Source organism: Elgaria multicarinata, chromosome 3 (genome assembly GCF_023053635.1).
Source record: "Elgaria multicarinata webbii isolate HBS135686 ecotype San Diego chromosome 3, rElgMul1.1.pri, whole genome shotgun sequence".
Classification (NCBI taxonomy): domain Eukaryota; kingdom Metazoa; phylum Chordata; class Lepidosauria; order Squamata; family Anguidae; genus Elgaria; species Elgaria multicarinata.
In genome coordinates this window covers 144023850-144048834 of record NC_086173.1, presented here as the reverse complement: position 1 = coordinate 144048834, position 24985 = coordinate 144023850, and the positions used below count along the sequence as shown (strand labels likewise).

The 24985-nt window shown below is 47.9% G+C and overlaps 1 protein-coding gene across 2 annotated transcripts in view; it reads left to right on the top strand.

Annotated features, from left to right (window-relative positions):
- MTMR14 (myotubularin related protein 14) overlaps positions 1-24985 on the top strand; it is an 85275-nt gene that overhangs the window by 20644 nt on the left and 39646 nt on the right. For both annotated transcript variants that reach the window (XM_063122118.1, XM_063122117.1), the window contains exons 3-12: positions 1288-1396; positions 2056-2131; positions 3467-3527; positions 4929-5051; positions 7261-7334; positions 9781-9851; positions 11508-11582; positions 16927-16993; positions 21699-21784; positions 24346-24422. In XM_063122118.1, the coding sequence (XP_062978188.1) occupies positions 1288-1396; positions 2056-2131; positions 3467-3527; positions 4929-5051; positions 7261-7334; positions 9781-9851; positions 11508-11582; positions 16927-16993; positions 21699-21784; positions 24346-24422 (819 nt within the window). The remainder of the gene's footprint in view (positions 1-1287; positions 1397-2055; positions 2132-3466; positions 3528-4928; positions 5052-7260; positions 7335-9780; positions 9852-11507; positions 11583-16926; positions 16994-21698; positions 21785-24345; positions 24423-24985) is intronic.

Genomic DNA, 24985 nt, shown 5'->3' with positions numbered 1-24985 from the left:
GATAGGCCTTTCAACCTTTTAGAAAGGAAGAAAAAACCTTCACAAAACCTGGGAAACCACCAAACTATTGGTACTTGGGGGGGGGACTGGGGCCACTGGGGGACCCCCTGGGGACTGGATTTGGCTCCCGGCCCTGAGGTTCCCCATCCCTGTGCTAAATGGATGTTTGGTAACTTCAGCATGCAGCGTGGTGTGTAGGCACAGATAAATACAGCCTCCAGTGGTGATAGGCAGGACACAAAGGGGAGAACAGTTAGCAGCTGGAAATAGACCTTGGCTCCCTTGCTGTGTATAGCGGGGTACTGCCTTCAGAAGGATAACCACTTTCTACGCAGTGGGTCAAAACCTCTCTTCAGTAGCAGTTCTTAATCCAGAGAGTGTCCAGCCAGAGATTTCAGGGTTCAAGGGGAGATTATGGGAGTTGCAATCCAACACATGTGGAGGGCACCAGGTTTGGGGGTGGTGGTTGTAGCATAACATCTTTATTGTGAACAGTTTCTTGCTTCTCTCTATTAGAGACCGGCCATCATTTTTATTCCAAATGTTACACCACGTTATTCACTCCTACGTTCCCTTTTCTTTGCTAATTTTTTTTTTCCTGTTAAAGCGGATATTTTGCATGCTGAATACATTGCACTGAAGTCATGCCTTCAAGAGGCAGTGTGGTGTAGTAGATAGTGGTGGACCTGAGCTCGGGAGACCTGGGCTCAGTCCTGTGCTTAGCCACGAAGCTGACCAGGCAGCCTTGGAAACAATCTGTCTGCCTGACCCACTTCATGGGATTGTTGGGTGGATAAATTGCCGGGAGGCAGAGAGTGCCCTCCAAGAGGAATAGCAGGAGGGGTTCTCTGTATGAGTGTCTGGAGGATCCCAGTTTTAAGACTTGCTTACTATATTTAGCAAATCTGGACACAGAACCCGCTAAAACGTCGTTTTGTATAACTTCTACTGCAGACTGAACTTTTTTAACAAGAAACTTCGTTTTTGTATGACCTCTGCTGCAGACTGAACCTTTTTAACAAGAAACCAATGACAGGTTTCGTACTGACGTGGTCCTTTGTGATAAAAACTTCCCTTTCCTTGTTGAAGCACGTCCCCCTCCACCCTCATGGGCTATCAACCTTACAAAACAAAATGACAGAAGCTGCCCGGCTGTTGAGGATTGACCGTCCTTTGGATGTACGTCCAAATAGAAATGTGTAGGCACTTGTAGCCTGAGAGTGCATCTAAACACACACACCCCAAATTGGTGCCCATGGAAATAAGACATTTCTTTGCCTCCAATAGATTTGAGAGCACCGTCCCAGTTGGCAAGCTGCAAGACCTCATCCACCGCAGTAAGATGGCCAGGTGCAGAGGGCGGTTCGTCTGCCCCGTCATCCTCTACAAGGGAAAGGTAAAGCTGTGTGTTCCTTGTGGGTTTGCTTTTCTCTTTGCAGGGATGTAATGCTAGCTTTTGCTGGATTTGCCAGTAAGCAGCTTCAGACATATCCAGAAAGCTCTGAAAAGCGGCCACGGGAGTCTCTTGGCATACTTTCTTCATTGCTTCCAGGTGGCAGCTGAAGCCCCCCTTTCACGGGCATCAGAACCTATGCAGGGTGGGTCTGAGCCAGCGGAGGAGATTAGCTGTTCTGTAACTTGCAGGCTCCTTTCCAGCTCAGCTGAAGAAGCTGACGTCTGTTCTGAAGAGCGAAATAGGCGAATGGAAGAGGATCCTACAAGGACCAGCCTAATCCTCTTCATTAAGGGTTTGGGAGAAGAAGGTTCAGAAAGCATGTTAATGAAACACACAGTTGATGTTAGTTAAAACAGAATTTCAAATTGAGATGCAAAGTGGAAGTGGGGGAGAAGGGAGAGAATCACTGGAAAATGTAGCTTAGTGGTTGGGAAGTAATGTAAGCCGTGCAAACTTCCATCCACAAGGCAGCACGCAAGCCCCGAGCACCAAACTACGGTTTGATTTGGGATGGGGAAAGACCTGAAGAGGAACAGGATCCGTTACTTTTCTGTGCAATGATGGGCATTCTTTCTCTCTCTCTCTTTCTCTCTCTCCAGCATATATGCCGATCAGCCACCCTGGCAGGGTGGGGGGAGCTTTATGGGCGCACAGGATACAACTACATTTTCTCAGGTAAGGGAGGGTGTGGTGAGGTTTTACTCTGTTTATAACATTAGCTGAAGGGAAAGGAGCATTACTGAGAATTCGCATCAGCTGCAGACCCCAGCTGTACGGGACAGTGGCTTATTTCCAGATGGAAGCCAAGCTCAGCTGCCCTGAAAGACCAAACCCGGGGAGTTCTGCTGGTGGCAGAACCTAGTGAACTTGATAGGCTGGAGTGCTGGGCTGAAAACAGCAGAATGAAATGTAATAGGGATAAATGCCAAGTTCTACATCTAGGAAAAAGAAACCAAATGAACAGTTACAAGATGGGGGATACTTGGCTCAGCACTACTACAATTGAGAAGGATCTTGGAATTGTTGTAGATCACAAGCTGAATATGAGCTAATAGTGTGATGTGGCTGCAAAAAAAGCAAATGCTGTTTTGGGCTGCATTGATAGAAGTATAGCTTCCAAATCACGTGAGTTACTGGTTAGGCCTCATATTGAGTATTGCATCCCGTTCTGGGCATCACACTTCAAGAAGGACGCAGACAAGCTGGAGCGTGTTCAGAGGAGGGCAACCAGGATGATCAGGGGTCTGGAAACAAAGTTCTAGGAGGAGGCACTGAAAGAACTGGGCATGTTTAGCCTGGAGAAGAGAAGATTGAGGGGAGATGATAGTACTCTTCAAATACTTGAAAGGTTGTCACACAGAGGAGGGCCAGGATCTCTTCTCGATCATCAAGTTACAGGAAGCCAGATTCTGGCTGGACATCAGGAAAAACTTCCTGACTGTTAGAGCAGTACGACGATGGGACCAGTGACCTAGAGAGGTTGTGGGCTCTCCCACACTAGAGGCCTTCAAGAGGCAGCTGGACAAGCATCTGTCAGGGATGCTTTAAGGTGGATTCCTGCATGGAGCAGGGGGTTGGACTCGATGGCCTTATAGGCCCCTTCCAACTCTATGATTCTATGATCTGAAAAGACCTCATTCACCAAAGGCAGTCTCTGGGCTTGTACCGTTTATTTATTTATTCATTGCTCTACATCCAATAAAATTCCCAAGTAGTGAATGATAAAAAGAAGGGGGAGGAGATCAAAATATAGAATTAAAATCTTTAAAATCAAACGATGCTAATAAAACTGTGGCTGGTCAGCATTACTGAACACATGGATGAGGTGGGTGGAGGTCTGGAGCTCTCCGGTGCAGAACAAGTGCTCAGGTCCTGAAAGTAGCAGTGGAACTCTCCGTCGTGGACCAGAGGGCCCCTGGCTTGCAGCTGGTGATCAAAGTGGTTACAGCCATGACTGCAAACATGTTGTCATTGCCCCCTTTTTTCCTTTTTTTGGTGCCTTCCCCGCAGGGGGCTCAGACGACGCCTGGGCAGATACAGAAGATCTGTCAGAAGAGGACTCTGCCTTCAGGTCTGTGTTCTCCCATGTAGGTGGGTGGGACCAAGTTTTAACTCTTTCCCAGAGAGGATCCTCTCTCCGCTGGCCTGGCAGGGAGAAACGCAAGAGGCACCTTTTTCTTTTTTGCCAACATGGAATGGCAGTGGCCGAAAAAGCTGCGTTCCTGAATTTCTCTCTGATGTGGCAGAAGTACAGGGTTGAGTAAAATCCATCACGATGTCTGATTGACAGTTCCTCTGCCCTCTCTGCTCCCCCACTCCTCCCAGTGGTATCCCATCAGCCATTGCTGGGAAAAAAAAACAATCCTGGTGGCTCTCCTAGAGTGGCACTCCCTCCTTTCGCCACTCTTGCCAGAGAACTCTGTAGCCAGTGGAAAAGGTCAACACAATGGAAAACTCCATGGTGCCCGCCACACAACGCACAACACAACGATTGTGCAGGAACTCGCTGCACAGCATGAATGTTCTGCATCGAGGTTTTTTTTTAAAAAAAAACACCTCCACTGTTGCGTGGAGTTTTCCCTCCAGACAACATGTTTCTCAACGGTGGTGTAACAACTCCACTGTGGCGTTCTAAAACCACCATTGACTAACATGTTGTTTGAACCGAGCCAAAGTGTTCATGGCACAATTAAAACAACAACTCCAAATGCCATCCTGAAACACCACAAGAATCCCAGCATAAAAATGCTGAGAAGAAAAGGTTTTGCAAACTTTGGCCAGAATAATATCATTAAGATCAAAAGTGCAGTTCAAAACACAATGTTTTAATGATCCTATTGGCAGAAGTGAAGTCCCAAAGTTTGTTAGTTTTTTAATTTATTTGCAGCATTCATGCCCTGCCCTATAGCCAAAAAGGTTCACAGAACAGTTAATTGTTAAATGTTAATCGTAGCTTTCAGATTATGCTTGGCAATCTAGGCCTACTAAAATCCTCCCTGAAGGCCCTGCTTACTCTCTGCTCACTGGGCCTGCACACATTTAGAAACATGACAGTTTAACTGACTAGAGGCTTTGTGTGATGTTGGGGAGCTCAACAACCATTGTGAATCCAGGTTAAGGGGTGAGTTGGGGCGCCATGGCACCCAAACGGATTTAGGTCTTCAGAGCAGGTACAGTCACCTGCATATTTTTTCTCATCCACTGCTCAGGAGCTATTGTAACCAACCCCTTTCCTGAGAGGTTCCTCAGATGGTTTTACTCCTGACCTGGGGTGCCATCCATGGGGAAGCTGCCCCTGAAATGTTCATGACCTCCATCTTGGCCACTGTAGAACATTAGGGCATGATCCTGCCTGGGAGAAGGGAGGTTGCTTTGGCTTGCGGAATTTGTTTGTATCTTTGATTGTCTCCTTCGCGGAACCGTTCTCACGTCTGTCTTGGGAAAAGCCCCGTCATCTTGTCCTGCATTTCAGAAATGCCGACTCGCAGCTGTTTGACAAGGTCCGAGGTCATGACATCAAGCTCTTGCGATATTTGTCAGTTGCGTACATCTGTGACTTGATGGTGGAGAACAAGAAAGTGAAGTTTGGCCTGAAGTAAGTATTAGTTCTTTATTTATTGCATTTCTATACCACCCAATAGCCAAAGCTCTCTGGGCGGTTCACAGAAGTGAAAACCATCAGATACGAAGCAAAGCATATAAAAAAGGTCAGTATAAAAGTACAGTATAAAAGCACAACCAGGGTAAAACCAAGCAGCATGCAGAGATTTAACATACAGATTTAAAATACAGATTTAAAACAGCAACGTTAAAAGACTAAGAACATAAGAAGTCCCAGGCTGGATCAGACCGAGGGTCCAGCTAGTCCAGCACTCTGTTCACACAGGGGCCAACCAGCTGTCGACCAGGGACCAGCAAAGCAGGACACAAAGCAACAACACTCTCCCACCCATGTTCCCCAGCAACTGGGGCACACAGTCTTACTGCCTCGGATACTGGAGGCAGCACTAAGATGATGAACTGTTAAAATACTGGGAGAGTAAGAAGGGTCTTCAGTTGGCATCGAAAAGAATTTAACTTTGGTGCCGGGCGAACATCTCTAGGGAGCTCATTCCACAGCCGGGGTGCCACAGCAAAGAAGGCCCTCCTCCTGCTAGCCACCTGCCTCACTTCCTTTGGCAGGGGCTCACGGAGAAGGACTGAAGCATTGTTGTTCTTGCGCACCCCAGTTCGCTTCAAGCAAGTTTCAGGAAGACTTTCTAGCCGGAGAATGCAGCTGAGAGGCTGTGCCATGTAGTGGGTAGAACAGCCTTCCCCAACCCGGTGCCCTCCAGATGTCTGGACTACAAGTTCCCAACGTTCCTGACCATTGGTCATGCTGGCTGGGGCTGATGGGAGTTGTGGCCAAAGCACCTGGAGGTTGGAACAGGCTGAGCTTGAGCGCTAGGCTTAAACCTGGGATGCTACCAGGTTCATTTCCTCCCTTTTTGATAAAGCTTTGCTGGGTGACCTTGGGCAAGTCAGTGCCGCTCACCCTGACCTACCTCACAGAGATGTTGTGAGGATAAAAGGCAGGAAGTGGACTTGTGTGCTGCCCTCAGCTCTGTGGAAGAAGGGCAGGATGCAAATACAATGAAACCAAAGATTTGTGTTTTTTTTTAATGAATGAATAACTTTGGGATGCAGCAACCAGGTTTCTTTTGGTAATGTTTGGCAGCTCTTGGAGAATAAATCATTGCTAGGGCTGGTCATCCTCTTCCCACTTCTCTTCTCCAGCCTGGTGCAACCCCTTTGGAAAGCCCCTGTAAAGGGGGGAATGGGCCTGAGTGCCTCTCCCTGCTTTTCACCTAGATTTGGGTTTATCACATAGAGTTGAGGTGATAGAATTCTGGATTGTGCCACTTCATACTGCAAAGGGGGTGATATTTTTCAAGGCTTCTTTTTGTGCAAAAAAACTCCCTGCATGTAGGAAAGTTAGAATGTTGGGGAGAAGGCTGAACTCAACCGTTGTCGTACATGCTGGCTTACTACATGCAGTATATGCAGAAAAGAAGAAGACTGCCCACCCCCTGCACACACACACACACACACACACACACACACACACACACACGGTCATGCTAAAGGTTGGCTTTAACTCTGCACGGTAAAGTTGTTGCCTAGTTAGGAAGAGCTTTTTGGAGATTTCTTCCAAATATTGGCAGAATTTATCCCACCTTGTAGCCCCATTAGCCTAAACATCCAGCTCACTTCATAAATGAAGTTTATGATTCTTAGATTGAGACTATGGGCCCGTTCAGAAGACACCTTAAACCACAGCTTTAACCACAGTAAACAAGACTTTTTGCTTTATTCACCATGATTAAAGCCATGGTTTCTGAACACAGCCCAACTTTCTGGCTTAACCACTGTAGTTAAAGCCATGGTTTAAAGTGTCTTCTGAACATAGCCAGGCTCTTGGGCTTACCCACCGTGGTTAAAGCCATGGTTAAAGTGTCTTCTGAACAGGGCTACTGCTTCTATCTCCCCACCCTACCCCAGCCGCCCACAGTCATAAAAATAAGAACTGAACTTGCTTAAGGAGTGAGAGTAAAGGCTGTGAGCCATCGAGGCGCTAAGAATGCAAAGTTGCTGTAACGAAGCACACAGAATAACTTATTCCTCAATTGTGAAAAAGTCCTGAATTGCGCAGTCATGCTCTGTAATTTTTTTAAAAATGCAGGGATCCTGGTGTGGGGAGCTGGGAGGGGATCATATGCCAAATGACTTCACAGCTGTGTCGTGCCTTTCTCTGTCTCTTCCAGTGTGACATCTTCCGAGAAGGTGGATAAAGCGCAGCGCTATGCCGACTTCACGCTCCTCTCTATCCCCTACCCAGGTACAGAGGGAATGTTCTGAGGGACAGGCAGCAACCTGCAGCTGGGTATGTCCAGTGGGGTGGGAGCAGGATAGCTATGACTTGGCCATTCCTACAATAAGTGGGGGGGGGGGGAGCACAGCTAACACCCCCCTCCCATCAAGGAAGTGCATTTTGAGTTGAACAACCTTCCTCAGCCTGGTGCACTCCAGGTTGCTGGGAGTTCTAGTCCAACACATCTGGAGGGTGTCAGGTTTGGGAAGGCTGGAGGAGAACATGATCTTCATCAGAGTTAGTCGTTATTACTTAGAATCATAGAATAGTTGAGCTGGAAGGGGCCTATAAGGCCATCGAGTCCAACCCCCTGCTCAACGCAGGAATCCACCTTAAAACATCCATGAAAGATGGTTGTCCAGCTGCCTCTTGAAGGCCTCTAGGGTGGGAGAGCCAACGACCTCCCTAGGTCATTGGTTCCATTGTTGTACTGCTCTAACAGTCAGGAAGTTTTTCCTGATGTCCAGCCGGAATCTGGCTTCCTTTAACTTGAGCCCGTTATTCCGTGTCCTGCACTCTGGGAGGATCGAGAAGAGATCCTGGCCCTCCACTGTGTGACAACCTTTCAAGTACTTGAAGAGTGCGAACATGTCTCCTCTCAGCCTTCTCTCCTGATCAAGGAGTTCCTTTGTCTTTTATTGTGGGGTGGGGGTGCGCTGCCAAACAATATTTTTCCTCATTCAGAAGATAAGTAACGATTGCCTTTGACAGTCGCTCCCGCCTCTTCCCCCCATGGGAACCCAGCCAATGCTGCATCAGAAGCAGATGATGCTGAATACTGGTGTTGCATGCTGGGAGAATGTCTGACTGCACCCAGATGCTCCGTTGGATTTGGCGTGGCTGTTCACCTGCCATGCTGGAGCTTGGTTCCTCCTCCTCCTCTTCCTCCTCCTCCCTGCCATTTCCAAGGCCTGCCCTGCTGCAGTGAACCGCAGCCAAAGGAGCAGGGCTTTGCGAAGGATCTCTGGCTAGCAGATGCTGACCTGGAAAGCCCCACAAAGTCTGTAAACATTACATGGGGAAAGCGTTACATGGGGCAATGAGCACATTGGCGCTCAACATCTTCTAATGGATGGGAAGCCACAGTGGGAGCGTTCCAATTAAAGTTGCATCAAGCCATGGTTGAATTTCCACTTCCAGAACATGACTTTGGAATTGCAAAGTAGTGAGAAGCCGTGTTATTTTGTGTGTGTGTGTGTGTGTGTGTGTGTGTGTGTGTGAAGAAGAAGACTTCTCCTCTCTCCGAACTAATCCAGGCAGCACCTGTGTGTCTGTATAGATGAGAGAATCCGCTTCAAATCAAAAATGGGATGACTATAAACTTTTATTTGGAGTATTTTTAGCCCACTTGACAAAATGGGTGCCTGGAGCAGCTTACGTAAACACCAAGCAGGCCCTGCCTGACGGCTTGCATTTTAAAAAGGCACGGCACACAAGGAAAAAGGAATGGGGTGGGAAGAGGAGAAAAATCAATGGGATGATGGAAGGGCCCTGCTTCTCCCTCTCATCTCCCTCGGTGTAGCCTGCTGGAATGGCTGCTGGCTGAGCTGGTAGAACGTCCTCCTCTCATCTCCCGCAGTCACATGCGCTCATGTGACCCAAACTTTCACTTCCTGGTTTGGCACATCAGTCACCCAGGGATCTGGGCACAATGCTTCATATAGTAGCAGGTGACTGAGAGAGATCGCTTGTATACCCAGAGCGACAGTTTTAAAAATCAGCCATTGGGGCGCAGCACAAAGCGCAAGTGTGCGCTCATGCTTCCCTCTTCAGAGGCATTTCCATGGGGCTCTATTGGTTGAATGAAGAGAACAGGTTGGGAGCAAATGCTCTGAAGCATGGATTGGGGAACGAATGTATCTCAAATTGCATTTGCAGCCCTGCGCACCTTCCCTCCGCTGCTGGCGATACCCGGCGGCCAGAGGAATCGATGGCTTCCGCTGGCATGCCTCGCCCCTGCCAATGAACGCTGCTCCTGAATCGCTTCCTTTTCTGTATCCGCTTGGGTGCCGGGTACTGGCGGTTAGGAGAGATGTGTGCTGGAGCATGAAGTGCAGTCTTCGGGGCAGAGGGGAGGCGCTTGCCCCCTTCAGCTCTTGGCTGGTGTGGGCTTTTGGCGACATGCCTGGTCTGTGACCAAGCGAGAGCTGCCCATCCCAGCTCGCCTGCTCTCACGTTCCTCGACGCCTGGTGGCCAGAGGGAAACTGTTGCCGTAGATCGGGCTGACTGCTGCTCTAACTCCTAACGACAGGCCGGCTCCGGCTCTCGACCTGGTCCCTCGAGGGGAGACCGAGCATCCCCTCAGCCTCCAAGTGGGAGGGTGGGATCTCAACTCTGGGTCGTCTTTACCTCTGCAGGCGCTGATTTGTCCTGTCCCTCTGCCTCTCCATTTTTTTCTTTCTTTCCACGCAGGCTGTGAATTTTTCAAGGAGTACAAAGACCGGGATTACGTGGCGGAAGGGCTTGTTTTTAACTGGAAGCAGGTATGCGGTGGGGGAGCCGTGAAGCAGATGCCGGGAACTGCTTTTGCCTTGGAATGATTCTGAACCGGGAAACTCTTTGGTTTCTACTGGAGGGCTGAGCCCTTTGTGAAATTACCTCCAGCTCATAGGTGGCGGCTGCTGCTGTTAGCATGAGTTTTTTCCCCTATGGAAGGCAGGGCAGGGGAAAGCCTTTGGGCTTTCAGCTTCCAAAAGGATCTCTCAAAGAGGATTGCCTGGCTATAGGTGGGGGAGGAGAAGAGGAAAAGCAAGGCAGGGGGTGCTGCAGACTCCTGGCTCTCTTGCAGCTGCAAGGGTGGGGCAGACCATGACGGTGCTATCAAGGCATCAACCTAAATAGGCCACACTGACTTTCTAGGCCAAGGCACCTGGATTCATGTATCTGGGCACCCTGCCCTCTGACCCGAAAGCTCTTCCTTCGCTCCCTGATATGCAAGTGCTGTGTAGTTTAACACACGCCGACTGAAAATAATTCTTTAACCACTTGAGGGCAGTCCTATAAAAAAATGGTCTTCCGATGAATGCTGCCGTGTATCGGCTTTTCCCTCCCCTGCTGAAAAGCCTTGAGCTCTCCCGGTGTGTTTGTAGTCAAACAAAGGAGCCGCTCTCTAAGTAAATTGGCTTTATTATGCGAACGAATGAATCTAACAGCGATTCAGATGACAGAGTTGATCGTCTTCTGGCAATCTAATGCTGAGATCTCTGATTAAGCTGGCACAAATCTAAATAGCTTACTTAAAATCCCTCTGGGGGGATGCACGACAGTAGCAGAGAAAGTTGTGGCAAATCTGCCATCAGAACTTGAAAGGCTTTCTCAGTCTCCCCCTCAGAGAGGGTTTTCCACTTGAGTCTTCCTGTGATGGGCCGACTTTTCTAAGCTGCTCTACTGTTCTTCTCTCTACATCTGACCTGTGTGTCAGTCATGCCCACCTCCTCCCCCTCTGGGAGTTGCTAGGCTCCCACAGAAGGGGAGGTTATGGCTGGGCCCTGATCCAGCTGATTAGTCTGCGCCTGGGAAGGTTCTTCTCTGTCTCCTGGAGGCTTGGGCCGGATCTACACTACTGCTTTAAAGTGCTATAAAACTGTTATAAAGCACTTTAAAGCAGTAGTGTAGATCCGGCCTTGGGTTCTTCCTCCAGCCCTTCAAACTGTTCTCCGTCTGACTCTGAGTCTTCTCTCACCACTTCTGCAAGGAGTCTGGGCCCAGTCCTGACACCTGCCTCCCATTGAAAAGAGCACTTAGTTTTGCAACTGGGGGACATAAGAACGCAGGTAAAACGCTCCCTCTGTCAAAGCGAGCAAGGCATGAGGCACCATACATCACAGTGTTTTCTTCTATGGCTGTGAAGCCCCCGTTGGCCATCCCTTATTTAGGGCCCCAGGAAATTCAGTGCTAGGAAAAGTCATTGAGAGGCATAGAAGAGTCATTGGGGAAGGTGGAAGATGACTCTGCCACTAACAGAGATGGGTATTTTGCACGTTCTCTGACTTGCCAGGGCAGCAGTTGACATAGGGCTCAGCTGAAGGCATGGATTCCCCTAGAGTAAAGTACTCAGTCCTATTTCTAGTGCATTCTAAGTGCATCTTTGTCACCCCCATCCTACCAGTGATGGACTTCGTGTGTCTGCTTGTTTGCAGGATTATGTAGACGCTCCACTCAGCATCCCGGTTTCCCTTACCCAGCCGTTGAATATTGACTGGAGCGAGTATCAGGTAAGACGGACGAGTGGCGTCTTCAGGAGGTTCATTCTTTTGGGGTAGCAGGTGACAGAGCTTCCCACTTCCTCCCTGGGGTGTGAGGCATAGAGGCTTGCGCCATAAATGCCTTTGCTCCAGTAGCTCTTCTGCATTGCAGTTTCTAAAAGGGATCCTAATTCTTGGAGCGCTCAGTTGGCGGTCGCAGTCTGCAAAACACTCTTCAAATTTGCAGTGTGCTTTACAACCTGTATCCTGCGTGTCTTTTTCTTTTCTTTTCCTGACAACCTTTTGAAATCCCATCAGCATGATCTCTGCCTTCGTCTAATTGTACTCCTCCTCTATAGAGCAGCCTTCCCCAACCTCTTGCCCATCAGATGTGTTGGTCTACGACTCCCATCATCCCCATCCAGGGAGTTTCCCGTTTGGGCAGCTCCACCTTGTTTAGCTACAGCAGTAGGATGTCATCATTTTCCTTCAGGCTATTTTCTGAGCCAAATGGGATGCTAAGGCTGAAATTGTGACTTCCCAAAAGCTTTCCTGAGAGTCCACATAAGAACCCCCGTGCTGGATCAGACAGGGGCAGTCAGTCCATCTAGTTCAGCATCCTGTTCCCAGGAGCTGCCAGCCAGCATACAAGGCACGAGGGAACAGTTCTCCCTATAGGCTGTCCTCAGCACCTGGTATTTAGAGGAATAATAATAATAATAATAATAATAATAATAATAATAATAATAATAATAAATTATTATTATTATTATTATTATTATTATTATTATTATTATTATTATTATTTAAGGATTTTTATGCCGCCATTCAGCCAAAAAAGGCTCTCACGGCGGCTTACAAAAGTATTTCTTGACAGTCCCTGCCCACAGGCTTACAATCTAAAAGACATGACACAAAAGGAAAGGGGATTGGGAGGGAGGAGGAGGAGGGGGAAAAGGAAAGCAAATTCAGGCACTACAATCTTAGTTGCAAAGTTCAGCAGTTACAGTTGACAACAGGAAGGAGGGGGCTCTCAGCTGGAGCTGGATCCAGGCACGATGGAGAGGTGCCTGGCTGCTGCTTCCTCCCTCACTGGTGGCCCCTGCAGAGACAGTTGACAACAGGAAGGAGGGGGCTCTCAGCTGGAGCTGGACCCAGGCACAGTGGAGAGGTGCCTGGTTGCTGCTTCCTCCCTTTTATATTTTATATAATATAATTCTTTCCCGCTTCACCTGGATTGAGGCGGGGAACAACAATGAATATAAAATACATTAGAAAAGAAAATTGGGGGTAGACATGATAGTACTCTTCAAATACTTGAAAGGTTGTCACACAGAGGAGGCCCAGGATCTCTTCTTGATCATCCCAGAGTGCAGGACACGGACTAATGGGCTCAAGTTACAGGAAGGCAGATTCTGGCTGGACATCAGGAAAAACGTCCTGACTGATAGAGCAGTACGACAATGATACCAGTTACCTAGGAAGGTTGTGGACTCTCCCACACTAGAGGCAGCTGGACAGCCTCCTGTCAGGTATGCTTTAAGGTGGATTCCTGCATTGAGCGGGGGGTTGGACTCGATGGCCTTATAGGCCCCTTCCAACTCTACTATGATGCTGTGAGTGCTTGGCGAATTGCGTCCCCTGATCATAGAAGAACATTGTCTGCTGTAACATCCATCACACACAGGGTGGTGTCTGTGTAGTGCTGAACTTCTCCTGATGACAAAGCCACGGCAGTAACATTATGCGGATGCCCTGCAATTTCACCTCGATTCTGCCAAGCGTGGCTTGGCCATTAATTGCATTCTTGAGCACATCCTTGCCGGCGAGAGCTTCGCGGAGGAATGTCAGTCAGTTTCTTTCGGTTTTTCAGCTAATGCTTGGTGGAGGAGGGAAGATAATCCTCTAGATACTGTGGACAAGATTGAATAGGCATAAAATATTCTTGGTTTGAATATACAGCTTGTAATATATTTTTCCGACATGCAAAGCATGGCTTTGTTTTTGTTGGAGCTGAATTGCGGCAGAGGAGATGGGATTTGGGGGTGGGGGAATCAATGGCCTGGTGTCAGCACACAGCAGTCTTGAAGAAACACTGGGGGCCTCGCTGCCAGGCAAGGCCTGCCCCTGGCCAAGGCGCCCTTTATTCTGGAGCAGCTGCCACCATTCAAATTTCCCACAATGCCCCAGAAATCGTTGTTCCAGGGCATTGTGGGAAATTTCAATAGTGGCAGCTGCCTGCCTTTGGCCAGAGTGCTACTGCTGCCACTATGAAGTCAGCCCAAGTGGGCCCATACCAGGAGCCCTTGTCATGGGCCCTGTCAAACCTGGAGCTGGCCCTCAGCCAGAGCACCAACACTGGAGCTTAGTGGGGCAAGAGGGTAGGCAGAGATCAAATTGCAGCCCTTGGGTACGGTGTTGGAGCAAACGTACTATCCCAATCAAGCCGTAAGCTTCAGAATGGCTTTTGAAAAGAATTCAGTGGAAAGAACAAAAAAGTGTGGAAATCTTGACGGAGGTGTGTGTGTGTGTAGATAGGACGGCAAGCCTTGCCTAGCATCCACAAATTCCTATTTCTTCACCAGACATGCTTCCTACACTTTTTGCATTGACCATGAGCACTAGAAACTTGAATTGGCTTTGTTCTTTTAAGAAAAGGGTGTCCCTCCAGGATATAAAACTTTGCAGTGGTTTCCCAGTTCTGCCTCTTGCCAAATTACCCCACTAGAAACATCTTTCCCTTGATGCAGCCAAGTGTGTGATCCAAGATGAGAGACAAGGGAGAAAAGGAAACCCTTTGCTCTCTCTTTGGCTGAAGCAGTCTTTTCTTTTCCTGAGCCTGACTGATCCACTCTGTGCCTCCTAGTCGTCTTGAGTCAGTTCTGAGCACTATGTGAACGGATGCAGGCTGGGGGTGGCCTTGTCAAGTTAACAAGAGGAAAAGTAAATCTATCCCCAGTGGGCTTGGGGACCCCTCTCCTTCCTGTCCTGCTGCTGGGAACCAGAAGTTGCTAAGCCAATCCCTGGCCAGTAGCTGAAAGTGGGTTAGGACCCAGCAGGTAGCTCGTGTGTGTGTGTGTGTGTGTGTGTTTTGGAGACAACTCCCTTGTGAAACTTCTGTCCCAGCCACACGAATTTAGGTGTCGTGTGTGTGCGGCCCCCAGGGGAGGGCAGTCTTGCTTTTGCCTGCTCTTCCCAGCCCTCCTTTTATCTCGCCTGCAAGCGCCGTGCCCTGTTTCTGCTGTGAAGCTATCATTGACTTCGCTTTCCGTTTTTGGGGGCCTTGCGGAAGTGGGTCGGGACCCAGCAGGGCATTCATAGGCTCTAATCAGTCTTTCAGAAAATGATCTGCTGTTGGGCTGCAGAATGATTTTTCTCTGCTTTAGAGGTCATGAACGCACCGTGATTCTGTGGAACTAAATTCTCCTGAACAACTGAGTAGTGATTCAGGAACGGAAATTCTGGGCCCTTCTCCTCCTCCTCTTCCTCCTCCTCTTTCCCATTTTCTTTGGGGATAGTGGTGGATGGGTTTCTTCTTTAAAAATGACTTATCAAGATCCTGCACTTAAAACCCCTCCCAAATCACACAACCAGGTAACTTCAAATCTTGCAGTTGGAATAACGCAGGGGTAGGAAACCTCTTTCAGCCGCATTCCAGTAGAGAGCAGGGCCAGGAGCAAAGCCCAAAGGGGCGGTGCCAAAAATACCCGCATTTTGTAAATTTATTTATTACATTTATATACCGCCCCATAGCCGAAGCTCTCTGGGCTGTTTACGAAGGTTAAAAACAGTGAACATTAAAAACAAATGTACAGAAGCTTAAAAACCATCGAAAGCATAAAAACAGCAATATCCATTTAAAACAACTATTCTGGAGTCAGTTAAAAAAAATACCTCAGCATATGTTGTTAACTGCCTGGGAGAAGAGAAAAGTCTTAACCTGGTGCCGAAAAGATAACAATGTTGGCGCCAGGCGAGCCTCGTTGGGGAGATCAATCCATAATTGGGGGGCCACCACTGAAAAGGCCCTCTCCTGCTTTTAAGCTCTTACTGCCAGTTACTAAAGCCTTAGGAGAGGTATTTCAACCTTTTAGAATGACTGGGGGTGGGTGGGAGCTGCACAAGAGCCAGGAAACCACCAAAAGATCAGTAGTTGGGGGAAGAGAATGGCTGGATTTGGCCCCCAGGCCTGAGATTCCCCACCCCTGTAATCAGGAGTTAGCAGTGTGGAGTAGTGGATAGAATTTTGGACTTGGATTGGGGAGGCTTGAATTCAAATCCCTGCTCAGACATGGAGGATTTCCTCTCTAGGACATCACAGTATTTCAACCAAACCTGCTCCAATCTACAAGGCGTCTGTAAGGATAAAATTGGAAAACAGCCGCTGCTACCACAACCTCAGCTCTATGGGGAAAGGGCAGGATGGGAAAGAGATAGGTACGTTCAAGCTGTAGACCTTGGGACTCTGCATGATGTTAGACCAGGAGAAAGGTGGCTTATGGGTTTGTTTTGGTGGGAATCCCATGAAAGCGGAGTGTGTAGAGTGCTCTCTGAGTTGGGTCCTTGCACATGGGGAGGGTTGGAGGTTGACACTGAAAACAAAGCGCGAAGAAGCAAGGGGGCCTGTCTGCTGAGGGGAGAATGGGGTGGCTCTGTAGCCTCCATCTCTTGTCAGGTACCCGTCCTCTCCTTTACGAGAGAACAAAATGTGGATGGTGAAGCAGGTAATGAGCAGAGGTGAAATGCTTCTGAGAACAACTCTATGACTGGGTTCAGACAACACGATAACCAATGATGGTTTAAATAGTCGACGTTTTATTGAACCCACCATGGGTTATTGTATTGTGTGGAGGGAGGATTTTTTAACCAACAGCTGGTTATTTGGCCGAAATAACCAACGCTGTGCAGAGTTGGCTGTTTGAACCACCATTGGTTATCGTGTTGTGTGGAGGGCACCGTTGGTTACTTCCTTGGCCACTGTTGGTTATTTCATCAGCCATAGAGTTGCAAGGAAAGAGTGGTCAAAGTGGTGGCTGCTGCTCTAGTCCAACTGGCAGGATGGATTTTCGGCAGCAATGGCTGATGGGATGCTAGTGGGAGGACTGATGGAGGAGAGAGGGCAGGGAATGAGTGAGTCAACTCAGCAGGGACTAATAGTCAACTCAGTGCTGATCCAAATCCACACCACGGTTGATTATTATCATGTTGTATGGGGAGTACCCCTAGATAAACAACTGTCGAGTTGGTGATTACCCCACCGTTGACTATCGTGTTGTCTGAATGAAGCCTATAACCGGGTTACAAAGAGACTCCAGCAGGTATCGGTTCATCTGTCCTGTTCTCTTCTCTTCTCTCTCCCCCCCTCCCCCCGCAGAGCTGGGACCTCGTGCACCAGACACAGAACTACCTGAAGCTTCTGATCTCCATTATCAATGGTGACGGTGAGGTTCTCTTCTTGCTTTGGAGAAGGGGGAAGCATTGGGGCCAAGGTGTTTTAGCTTTTGTGATTGCCTCCTTAGCGATTGTTTTTAGAACTTGGCTATTGTTGCAGAGTCCGGCATGGGACGTGTACATTTCACTAAAGTATGTGTCCCCCACCCCACCCCACTTCCCCAATAAGTCAATCCCTGTGTGGATTGGAATTGGGGAAGATTAGCTGCCAGTGCAAAGTATTTCTTTATATGCATTTTGACCAGCTAAAGGGCTCTGTTATCTTGGGCACCTTGGCATAGCATTTCCCATTACCCTGCAAGTTTTCTTAGACCACCATGAAAGCTTTCCCCCCCCTTTTCCTTGATAGGCACAGACTCTCCATGTCCCTGCATTTAGCGGCCTCTTCCTTGTTTTGCCTTGCCAAATTAGCTCTAGATGTCTTTCTCAGCCTACGCTCCTAGCTGCACTGCCCTCGGATCAGTTACCACTGAGCTCCTTGTCAGGACTGAGTGTACTCTGCTACAGTTTTAACAATCTGACACATTTTATTTGTTTATTTCTTACAATTACATCCTGCCTTTTCCTCCAAGGAGCCTAAGGGGACATACATGATCCTCTTCCTCTGCATTTTATCCTCACGACAACAACTCCGTGAGGTAGGTTAGGCTGAGCGTCAGTGCCTGGCCCAAAGTCACCCAGTGAGCTTCATGACCGAGTGTGGATTAGAATCCGGATCTCCTGACTCCTAGTCCAACACTCTAACCACTACACCACACTGGCTCTACAAACGCATCAAAACAATCTTTTTTTCTTTTCTTTTTTACCATTTTGCTTGTTTTGAATATTTATTTTTCAGCCTTTGTCTTTCCTGGGGGGAAATGTGTTCTATTTCCAGTATTGTATGGGAGTGGTTAGGGTTCATGTGCCTTACAGTGTGTGCTTTCTTCCCCCCTCAGGTTTCTGAAACATTGCCAAATATTGCCCCTATAATGCTTCCTTAAGCTTCCTTGGGAGCCGAGGGGGATGTCCATCTTAATAGTCTTTCTGAATTTAAAAAAGCTATAAAGACAGATCTCTTCCAGCAGGCTACCCAGTCGAATTTTAAAATGTCTTAAAAGATTTTGAGTTTTTAATAATGTATTGGTTTTATGTGTTTAATCAGTTTTATGTATTTTATATTTTGTATTCAATGTTGTTCCCTGCCTTGATCCAGAGGGGAGAGGCGGGTAAGAAGTAACAACAACAACGTGGCAATGCCTGTCATGTCTGTCTAGAAAAACCACCATGAGCGAGAAAGAGATGATGATGATGATAATAATAATAATAATAATACCGTATTTCTTCGATTGTAAGACGCCATCGATTGTAAGACGCGCACTAATTTCAGTACCACCAACAGGGAAAAAAAACCTAAGACACACCCCGATTCTAAGACGCACCCCGTTTTTAGAGATGTTTATATGGGGAAAAAGTGAGTCTTAGAATTGAAGAAATACAGTAATGAAAAATAATTCCTGCTTTGGGATGCTGTCTTACATAGTTTGCCCATGGTCGTGGCTATTCCTGCCACCTTTATACTTGACCCTCTAGTTCCCTCTCTCTGACTCGTTCTAAGGAAGGGCTGAGTACTTGCAGCCCCGTGTCCTATTTTGCGGCCCATGCCACCGAATGCTGTGGTGGCTGAAAAACAATAATAGGCCGTTTGCTGCTGAAATTTGGCAGAAAACTGCTATGGAGCCTTAGAAAGGGGAAATGCTGCTTGATTTCAAGCTAAATTTGACCTATCTGAGACTCTGTAGTGGTTTGCTGCCAGTGGGTTTTTTTTATTTTTTGTTTTTTTGGGTGATGGTGGGAGTGAGTATACAGCCTGTGGTGGGGAGAGACTCTGGGGTGTCAGAAGTGACTCCTTGACACGCACCCCAAATTGCCCATCTTATTTATTTTTTATTTATTTATTGCATTTTTTTATACCACCCAATAACCGAAGCTCTGGGCGGTTCACACAAATTAAAACCATTCAAAGTTTTATACAAACAGTATAGAAGCATAATATAAAATACAATATAAAAAACACACAACCAGGATAAAATCAGCAGCAGTGCAGAAATAGAAGTTTAAAACAGCAAAGTTAAAATTCAGTTTATAGATGGTTAAAATGCTGGGAGAATAAAAAGGTCTTCACCTGGCGTCTGAAAGAATATAGTGTAGGTGCCAGGCGAACCTCCTTAGGGAGCTCATTCCACAGCCAGGGTGCCACAGCAGAGAAGGCCATGTCATCTGGAGTCTTTTCTATCTCAGCTCTGCCGTGCACAGTGGAAAGTGCTGAAATGTGCCTAAGAGGTCTTCACCTCCCACCTGCACCTCCCATCATTCCCAGCCAGCCTGCACTTAGAAGATGGATGGATGAATGGATTCTTTTTCTTTTTCCATCCAAATTTTCTAAATAGGAGTCACGGAGGCATTTCATTTTGATGGTTGAGTTGCCCCCTTCCTGGGGCTCAAGCACAATAACATAAGACCCAGTAGGCAGGAGGGGGTAGAATGGGGCATTGGAGCACAGGGTTCCAGAATGCTTGCATCACTCCTTTAAAAACCAGTCCAGATATGACGAGCGTAATTCTACTTGGGAAACACTTGAGCTCAGACTCTGGCACATCTCCCAGAAGGGGTGGAAGGGGAGTTCCATAGTTCTGCCCACATTTAGCGAGTTTATTACTATTTAATGTATTTTAATTCCACTTTTCAGGCAATTATTTCTCTCCCAAAGTAGGTGGGTCAGGTTGATTTTTTTTTAACATATCCAATTGTTATTTTAATATTGTATCAGTATTATGTTTTTGATCAGTGCCATGCATTTTATCGTGATTTTGTATTTAATGTTGTTCCCCGCCTCGATCCAAAGGAAGAGGCGGGTAAGAAATAAATGTTCTACTCTATTCTATCACATCAATATAAAAGAGGGAGAGGCAGTCTCACCCATTAGGCTTACGCAGAGGACGAGACGCACAAGGGAAAAGAGGGTTGGAGGGGGAAAGTATTTATTTTAATTAATTGCATTTATATCCCGCCTTTTTTCCTCCAAGGAACCCAAGGCGGCGTACATAATCCTCCTCCTCTCTATTTTAGCCTCACAGCAACAACCCTGTGAGGTAGGCTGGGCTGAGAGTGTGTGACTGGCCCAATGTCACCCCATGGGTTTCCATAGCTGAGGGGGGACTAGAACCCAGATCTCCTGACTCGCAGTCCAACACTTTAGCCACTACACCACACTGGCTCTCAGTAGAGGAGGTAGATCAGCTCTTTAAGGCCAGAGCAAAGTAGTGGAATAGAACCAGGATGTTTATATCCCATTTGAGCCACACTGATCTTCCCCTGCTGCTTTAATAGCAGTCGGTGGCTCTTGTTCCTTTGCCTGATGGACGGAGCCAGAGTGCTGCTTTCCTCTGCTTCTGCCTTCCCAGGGCAACAGGCAGCTGGAGGGACCGAGTGTTTTGTCAGAGAGAGGAGAAGCAGGCTCCCTGCAGCGGCTTCTTTTCTGGCCAGTGGGTGGGTCCGGTTGATTTCCCTTTTGCCTTGATGCTATTCTTGGGAAGCAGAGGTTGCAGCCTCCCAGTGGCCCAAGGTCCCCGGCTGATGGCAGAAGCCAGCGCGTGCTTCCCGCCTGCTCTCCATCCACATCCCCAAAGCACACGCAGTCATAAATAACCCGCAGCGCCGGCTTTTCATCTGCTGCTCTGGGTAGCCCACTGCAGGGGTTTATCCTTAGTTAACATGCCCTGTGCAATTACCCTAACCTGGGGTAGAGCCAAGGCCTAGAGTTTATTTATTTATTTATTTCAAACATTTGTATCCCGCCCTATATCATTAAGCTGTCAGGGCGGCGTACAGATAAAGGTTTGTGAATTAAATATAATTGGTAACCAATCCAAATAAATGGCTCGGATGAAGAGTGTGTTCAGAGGAGGGCAACCAGGATGATCGGGGGTCTGGAAACAAAGCCCTATGAAGAGAGACTGAAAGAACTGGGCATGTTTAGCCTGGAGAAGAGAAGATTGAGGGGAGACATGAGAGCACTCTTCAAATACTTAAAAGGTTGTCACACAGAGGAGGGCCAGGATCTCTTCTCGATCCTCCCAGAGTGCAGGACACGGAATAACAGGCTCAAGTTAAAGGAAGCCAGATTCCGGCTGGACATCAGGAAAAACTTCCTGTTAGCGCAGTACGACAATGGAATCAGTTACCTAGGGAGGTTGTGGGCTCTCCCACACTAGAGGCCTTCAACAGGCAGCTGGACAACCATCTGTCAGGGATGCTTTAGGGTGGATTCCTGCATGGAGCAGGGGGTTGGACTCGATGACCTTGTAGGCCCCTTCCAACTCTGCTATTCTATGATTCTATAAGAGATGGGCAGAATCTCATTAGGCAGCTGCAATGTACATCTAACCTTTTTTCCAGGTGAGAACCCCCCCACACACACGCCTAATGTTCTTCCTCCCCCAGCTTGGTATAGTCCCTTAACTCCTCTGCCTTGCCGAGACTGTCCCTGGAGGACGCTCTGCCTCAAGCAGCTGGCCTTGCATATGCCATTGCGTCCCCTGGGGACTAACAGAGGCCTCAATACCGTGGGGGTCTTTTTATCCTGAATGCCATACAAGTAACGAGGCTTTTTCCCCCCCTCCGCTTTTGCTTTCCGTTCCTGCCGGCTCAGCACAGATGACAGTGGGCTCCTGGTGCACTGTATATCCGGCTGGGACAGGACGCCTCTCTTCATCTCCCTCCTGCGCCTCTCCCTGTGGGCTGTGAGTATCAGTGGGCACGTCGCCTTGCCTGGGGCATGCACAAGGGGTGCAGCTGGGGCTAGAGAGACCCCCTTGAAAGGGAGGAGGCGGGCGCAGTGTGGGTGGGTCACTTTTAGTCACTAGCCGGATTGGCGCGAGCAAGACCCCAGGACGTGTTTTTTTTGTTGCATCTTTAAAAAAACCAACCAACCATGATTCTGTATGTGAAGATGCAAATTCTGCATGTAAAATTACCAGGTCTCTTTTGGATTACTTGCAAACGTTGGAAAAAGCGGCAGCTTGCAGAACTGAGGCCGTTGTCGGTCCACTGTTTGATTAGGGAAGAAGATGGGGCTTCATGGCACATTGGAGCTGGTTTCGTAGACTAGGGGTGGGGGGGAGGGAGGATGGGCTAACAGGAGTTGCATTGAACCTAAAACTTTCCCTCCTCGGTTACCAGAGCCTCTCTACTGAGTCAGTTCCAGAGGAGAGGGGCGGTGAAGTCGGGCATTTGCTGGTACCTCCAGAGCAGCCAAAGGTCTGCTGCCTCCAGAGAACTGCCATTTTTGACTTGTGCAGAGTACTCCCAACAGGCCAGGGGCCGAGTGACCTGCCTGTTTCTAATTCGGGAGGCCTGCTGACAACGGCCCCCAAAACCTTTGAACTGAACTCTTCCTCCTTCTGATTTTCTAGGACAGCATTCCCCAACCTGGTGCCTTCCAGATGTTTGGGTTACAACTCCTGACCATTGCCCATGCTGGCTGGGGCTGATGGGAGTTGAAGTCCCACACTTCTGATTCCAGGCTGGGGGAAGGCTGATCCAGGCAGTGTAGCAGAAACTGGCTGCGTTTTCTCACACACACCCCTGGGAACTTAGAAATCTATCTATCTGTATTTTTTTAACAAAAGCTGAAATTCTGGTGGCTCTCTGGTCCATATCCCTCAACGTTCCTCATTGTGGGGACCATGTACTTTTAAAGATTTTGTAGCAGGTGTTTTGCTTTTTCTCCCTCTGTAAAGGGAGAACAGTTGATTTCTTCTTCCCCAGAGCAACAGATCCTTAAGTCAATACAAAGGCACTTGCAAAGTTATGTAGCACAATTTCTGGTCATACCTAAGTTGGAAACACCAGACACACTTCAGTTACTACCAGGTGCTTTAAGTACCGGGTGGGTAGTCTGCTACATGGTCTGTTCCATACCAGGGTGGAATTTGAGGTGGCTTCCTAGTTGTTTTAAAGGGTGGGCCCATCCTAGTAAGTTTTCATCTTGGAGCTTTGGTATTTAACTTTTTACTTGTGTTAGGTTAACTGAAAACAACAGAAATATTTCGAAAATTACATTTCACTAGTGACTCAATCTGTAAAATGGGTATATTATTCTAGCCTGACTGCTAAAGACAGACTAGAACAAAAATATCCATGGAGGGCACCAGGTTGGGGAAAGCTGTAGTCCATATGTATGCATGTAATATATTTTGTGACTCAATGTGTAGTTTGTGCATGAGTTCATGTGCTTGAGTTATTTGCATATATTTCTTGTGGCGCACAGTACTAGTCTGAATGATTTGAGAAAAAAAAGTCTGAATGACTAGTCTGAATGATTTGAGTAAAAGATTTGAGAAAGAATTCCACCCCTGGTCCATGCAAATTCTGATACCCCCTGAACTGAAAGCATAGGTAGCTTGGTGTTAATTACTCTGCCGCAGGACCAAGCTCTGCTCACTTATATCACCAGTAAAGACTGGGATGTTGTAGAATGTACAACTTATAAGCCTCTCATCTCAGCTGTGGATGAGAGGCTTATAAGGAGGGCTGACGAGATGTGAAAGGATGCAGGACGACTACCGCTGATCTCCAATTTGGATGACACAACAGCCCACCATGGGTTAATTAAACTGGGGGTGCCACAGTGCATGCCACCCACCATTATGAACATGCAGGCCCTGGACAGGGGTTGCCATGGCTTGTCATGTCTTCCCATGTCATCCAAACCTGGGCAGTGGGGTTTATTTGAGGGTAAAACAACCCTCGCATAACCCACGGTTTGTTTTAGTGTTATGTGAGGGTTATTTAACTCTTAAATAACCTCCACTGCCCAGGTTCATACAACACGACAAGCCATGGCGCGGCTTGAATATTCATAATGGCAGCTGGCACACACCACAGTGCCTCCTGGGTAAATTAACCCACGATGGGCTATTGTGTCATGTGAACCGGCTCTGAATAACTGTAGGTGTCAAATGTATTCCATGCGGTTCACAAGCATTACAGTTCCCTCCCCATAGCATTGAGGACTAGAAGCTTTTAAAACTGAACTTTAAACATTGTGGAGCGGGAGACATATCTTGCTGACCAGATTATCTGCTGTGCAGTTTAGGGCAGCATATATAGCTTTGGAGAAAAGAAAATGCGTGGCTTCGTGACTTGCTCTTGTATTGACTTAAGGAACCGTTTCTCAGTTATCGGCATAATGCCCTATTTTTAGGGGCTGATCTGTGACATGGGGAGAATGCCAGTCAGGGAATCATTGTAATACAGGATGCCTGATTAGTCTTCTTTCCTTCCTTCCTTCCTTCCTTAGGATGGGCTGATCCATGCATCCTTGGAACCCGCAGAGATCCTTTACCTGACTGTGGCCTACGACTGGTTCCTCTTTGGGTAGGCCTGCTGGCGACTGGGCCTGCCTTAACCCGAGGGGGGGGCGTGGGACCCTTGCCAGGGCTGGTTAATGCCATGTTTCTTAATCAGTTTGCATTTGGGGCTCCCCTCCTAAGCTTGCCTTACCGAGCGCCAGCCATCTGTTCTGTAGATGAATGTATGGAGATCCTTGCACATAGAGAGTGAGTGAGTGAGTGCGTGTGTGTGTGTGTGTGTGTGGCCTGCTGCTGTGAGTGAAGATCTGTGGATTGCTGCACTGATCAGATATTCTGGCATTGGAAGAGAAGAGGGGGCTCTTCCTCTTCCTAAAAGCACACACAGGGAACCATCATTTAAAGGTGCCAGTCAGAGCTATGTCCCTCAAATCATGATGCAATTGTGTGATGCGGGGGTGGGGGGTGAAGAGCAAAGGCCCCTCCACAAATCCAGGGTTGAACAGTTGGGATCCTTTGATTCCCCACTGGAAAGGATCCTTTGATTCCTCCGAGTGGGGAATGAAAGCTCAGGGCTAACCCTGTCTCAAGATATCCTCTCAGGGGCTCTCTGCACTCCCACCTCCTCCA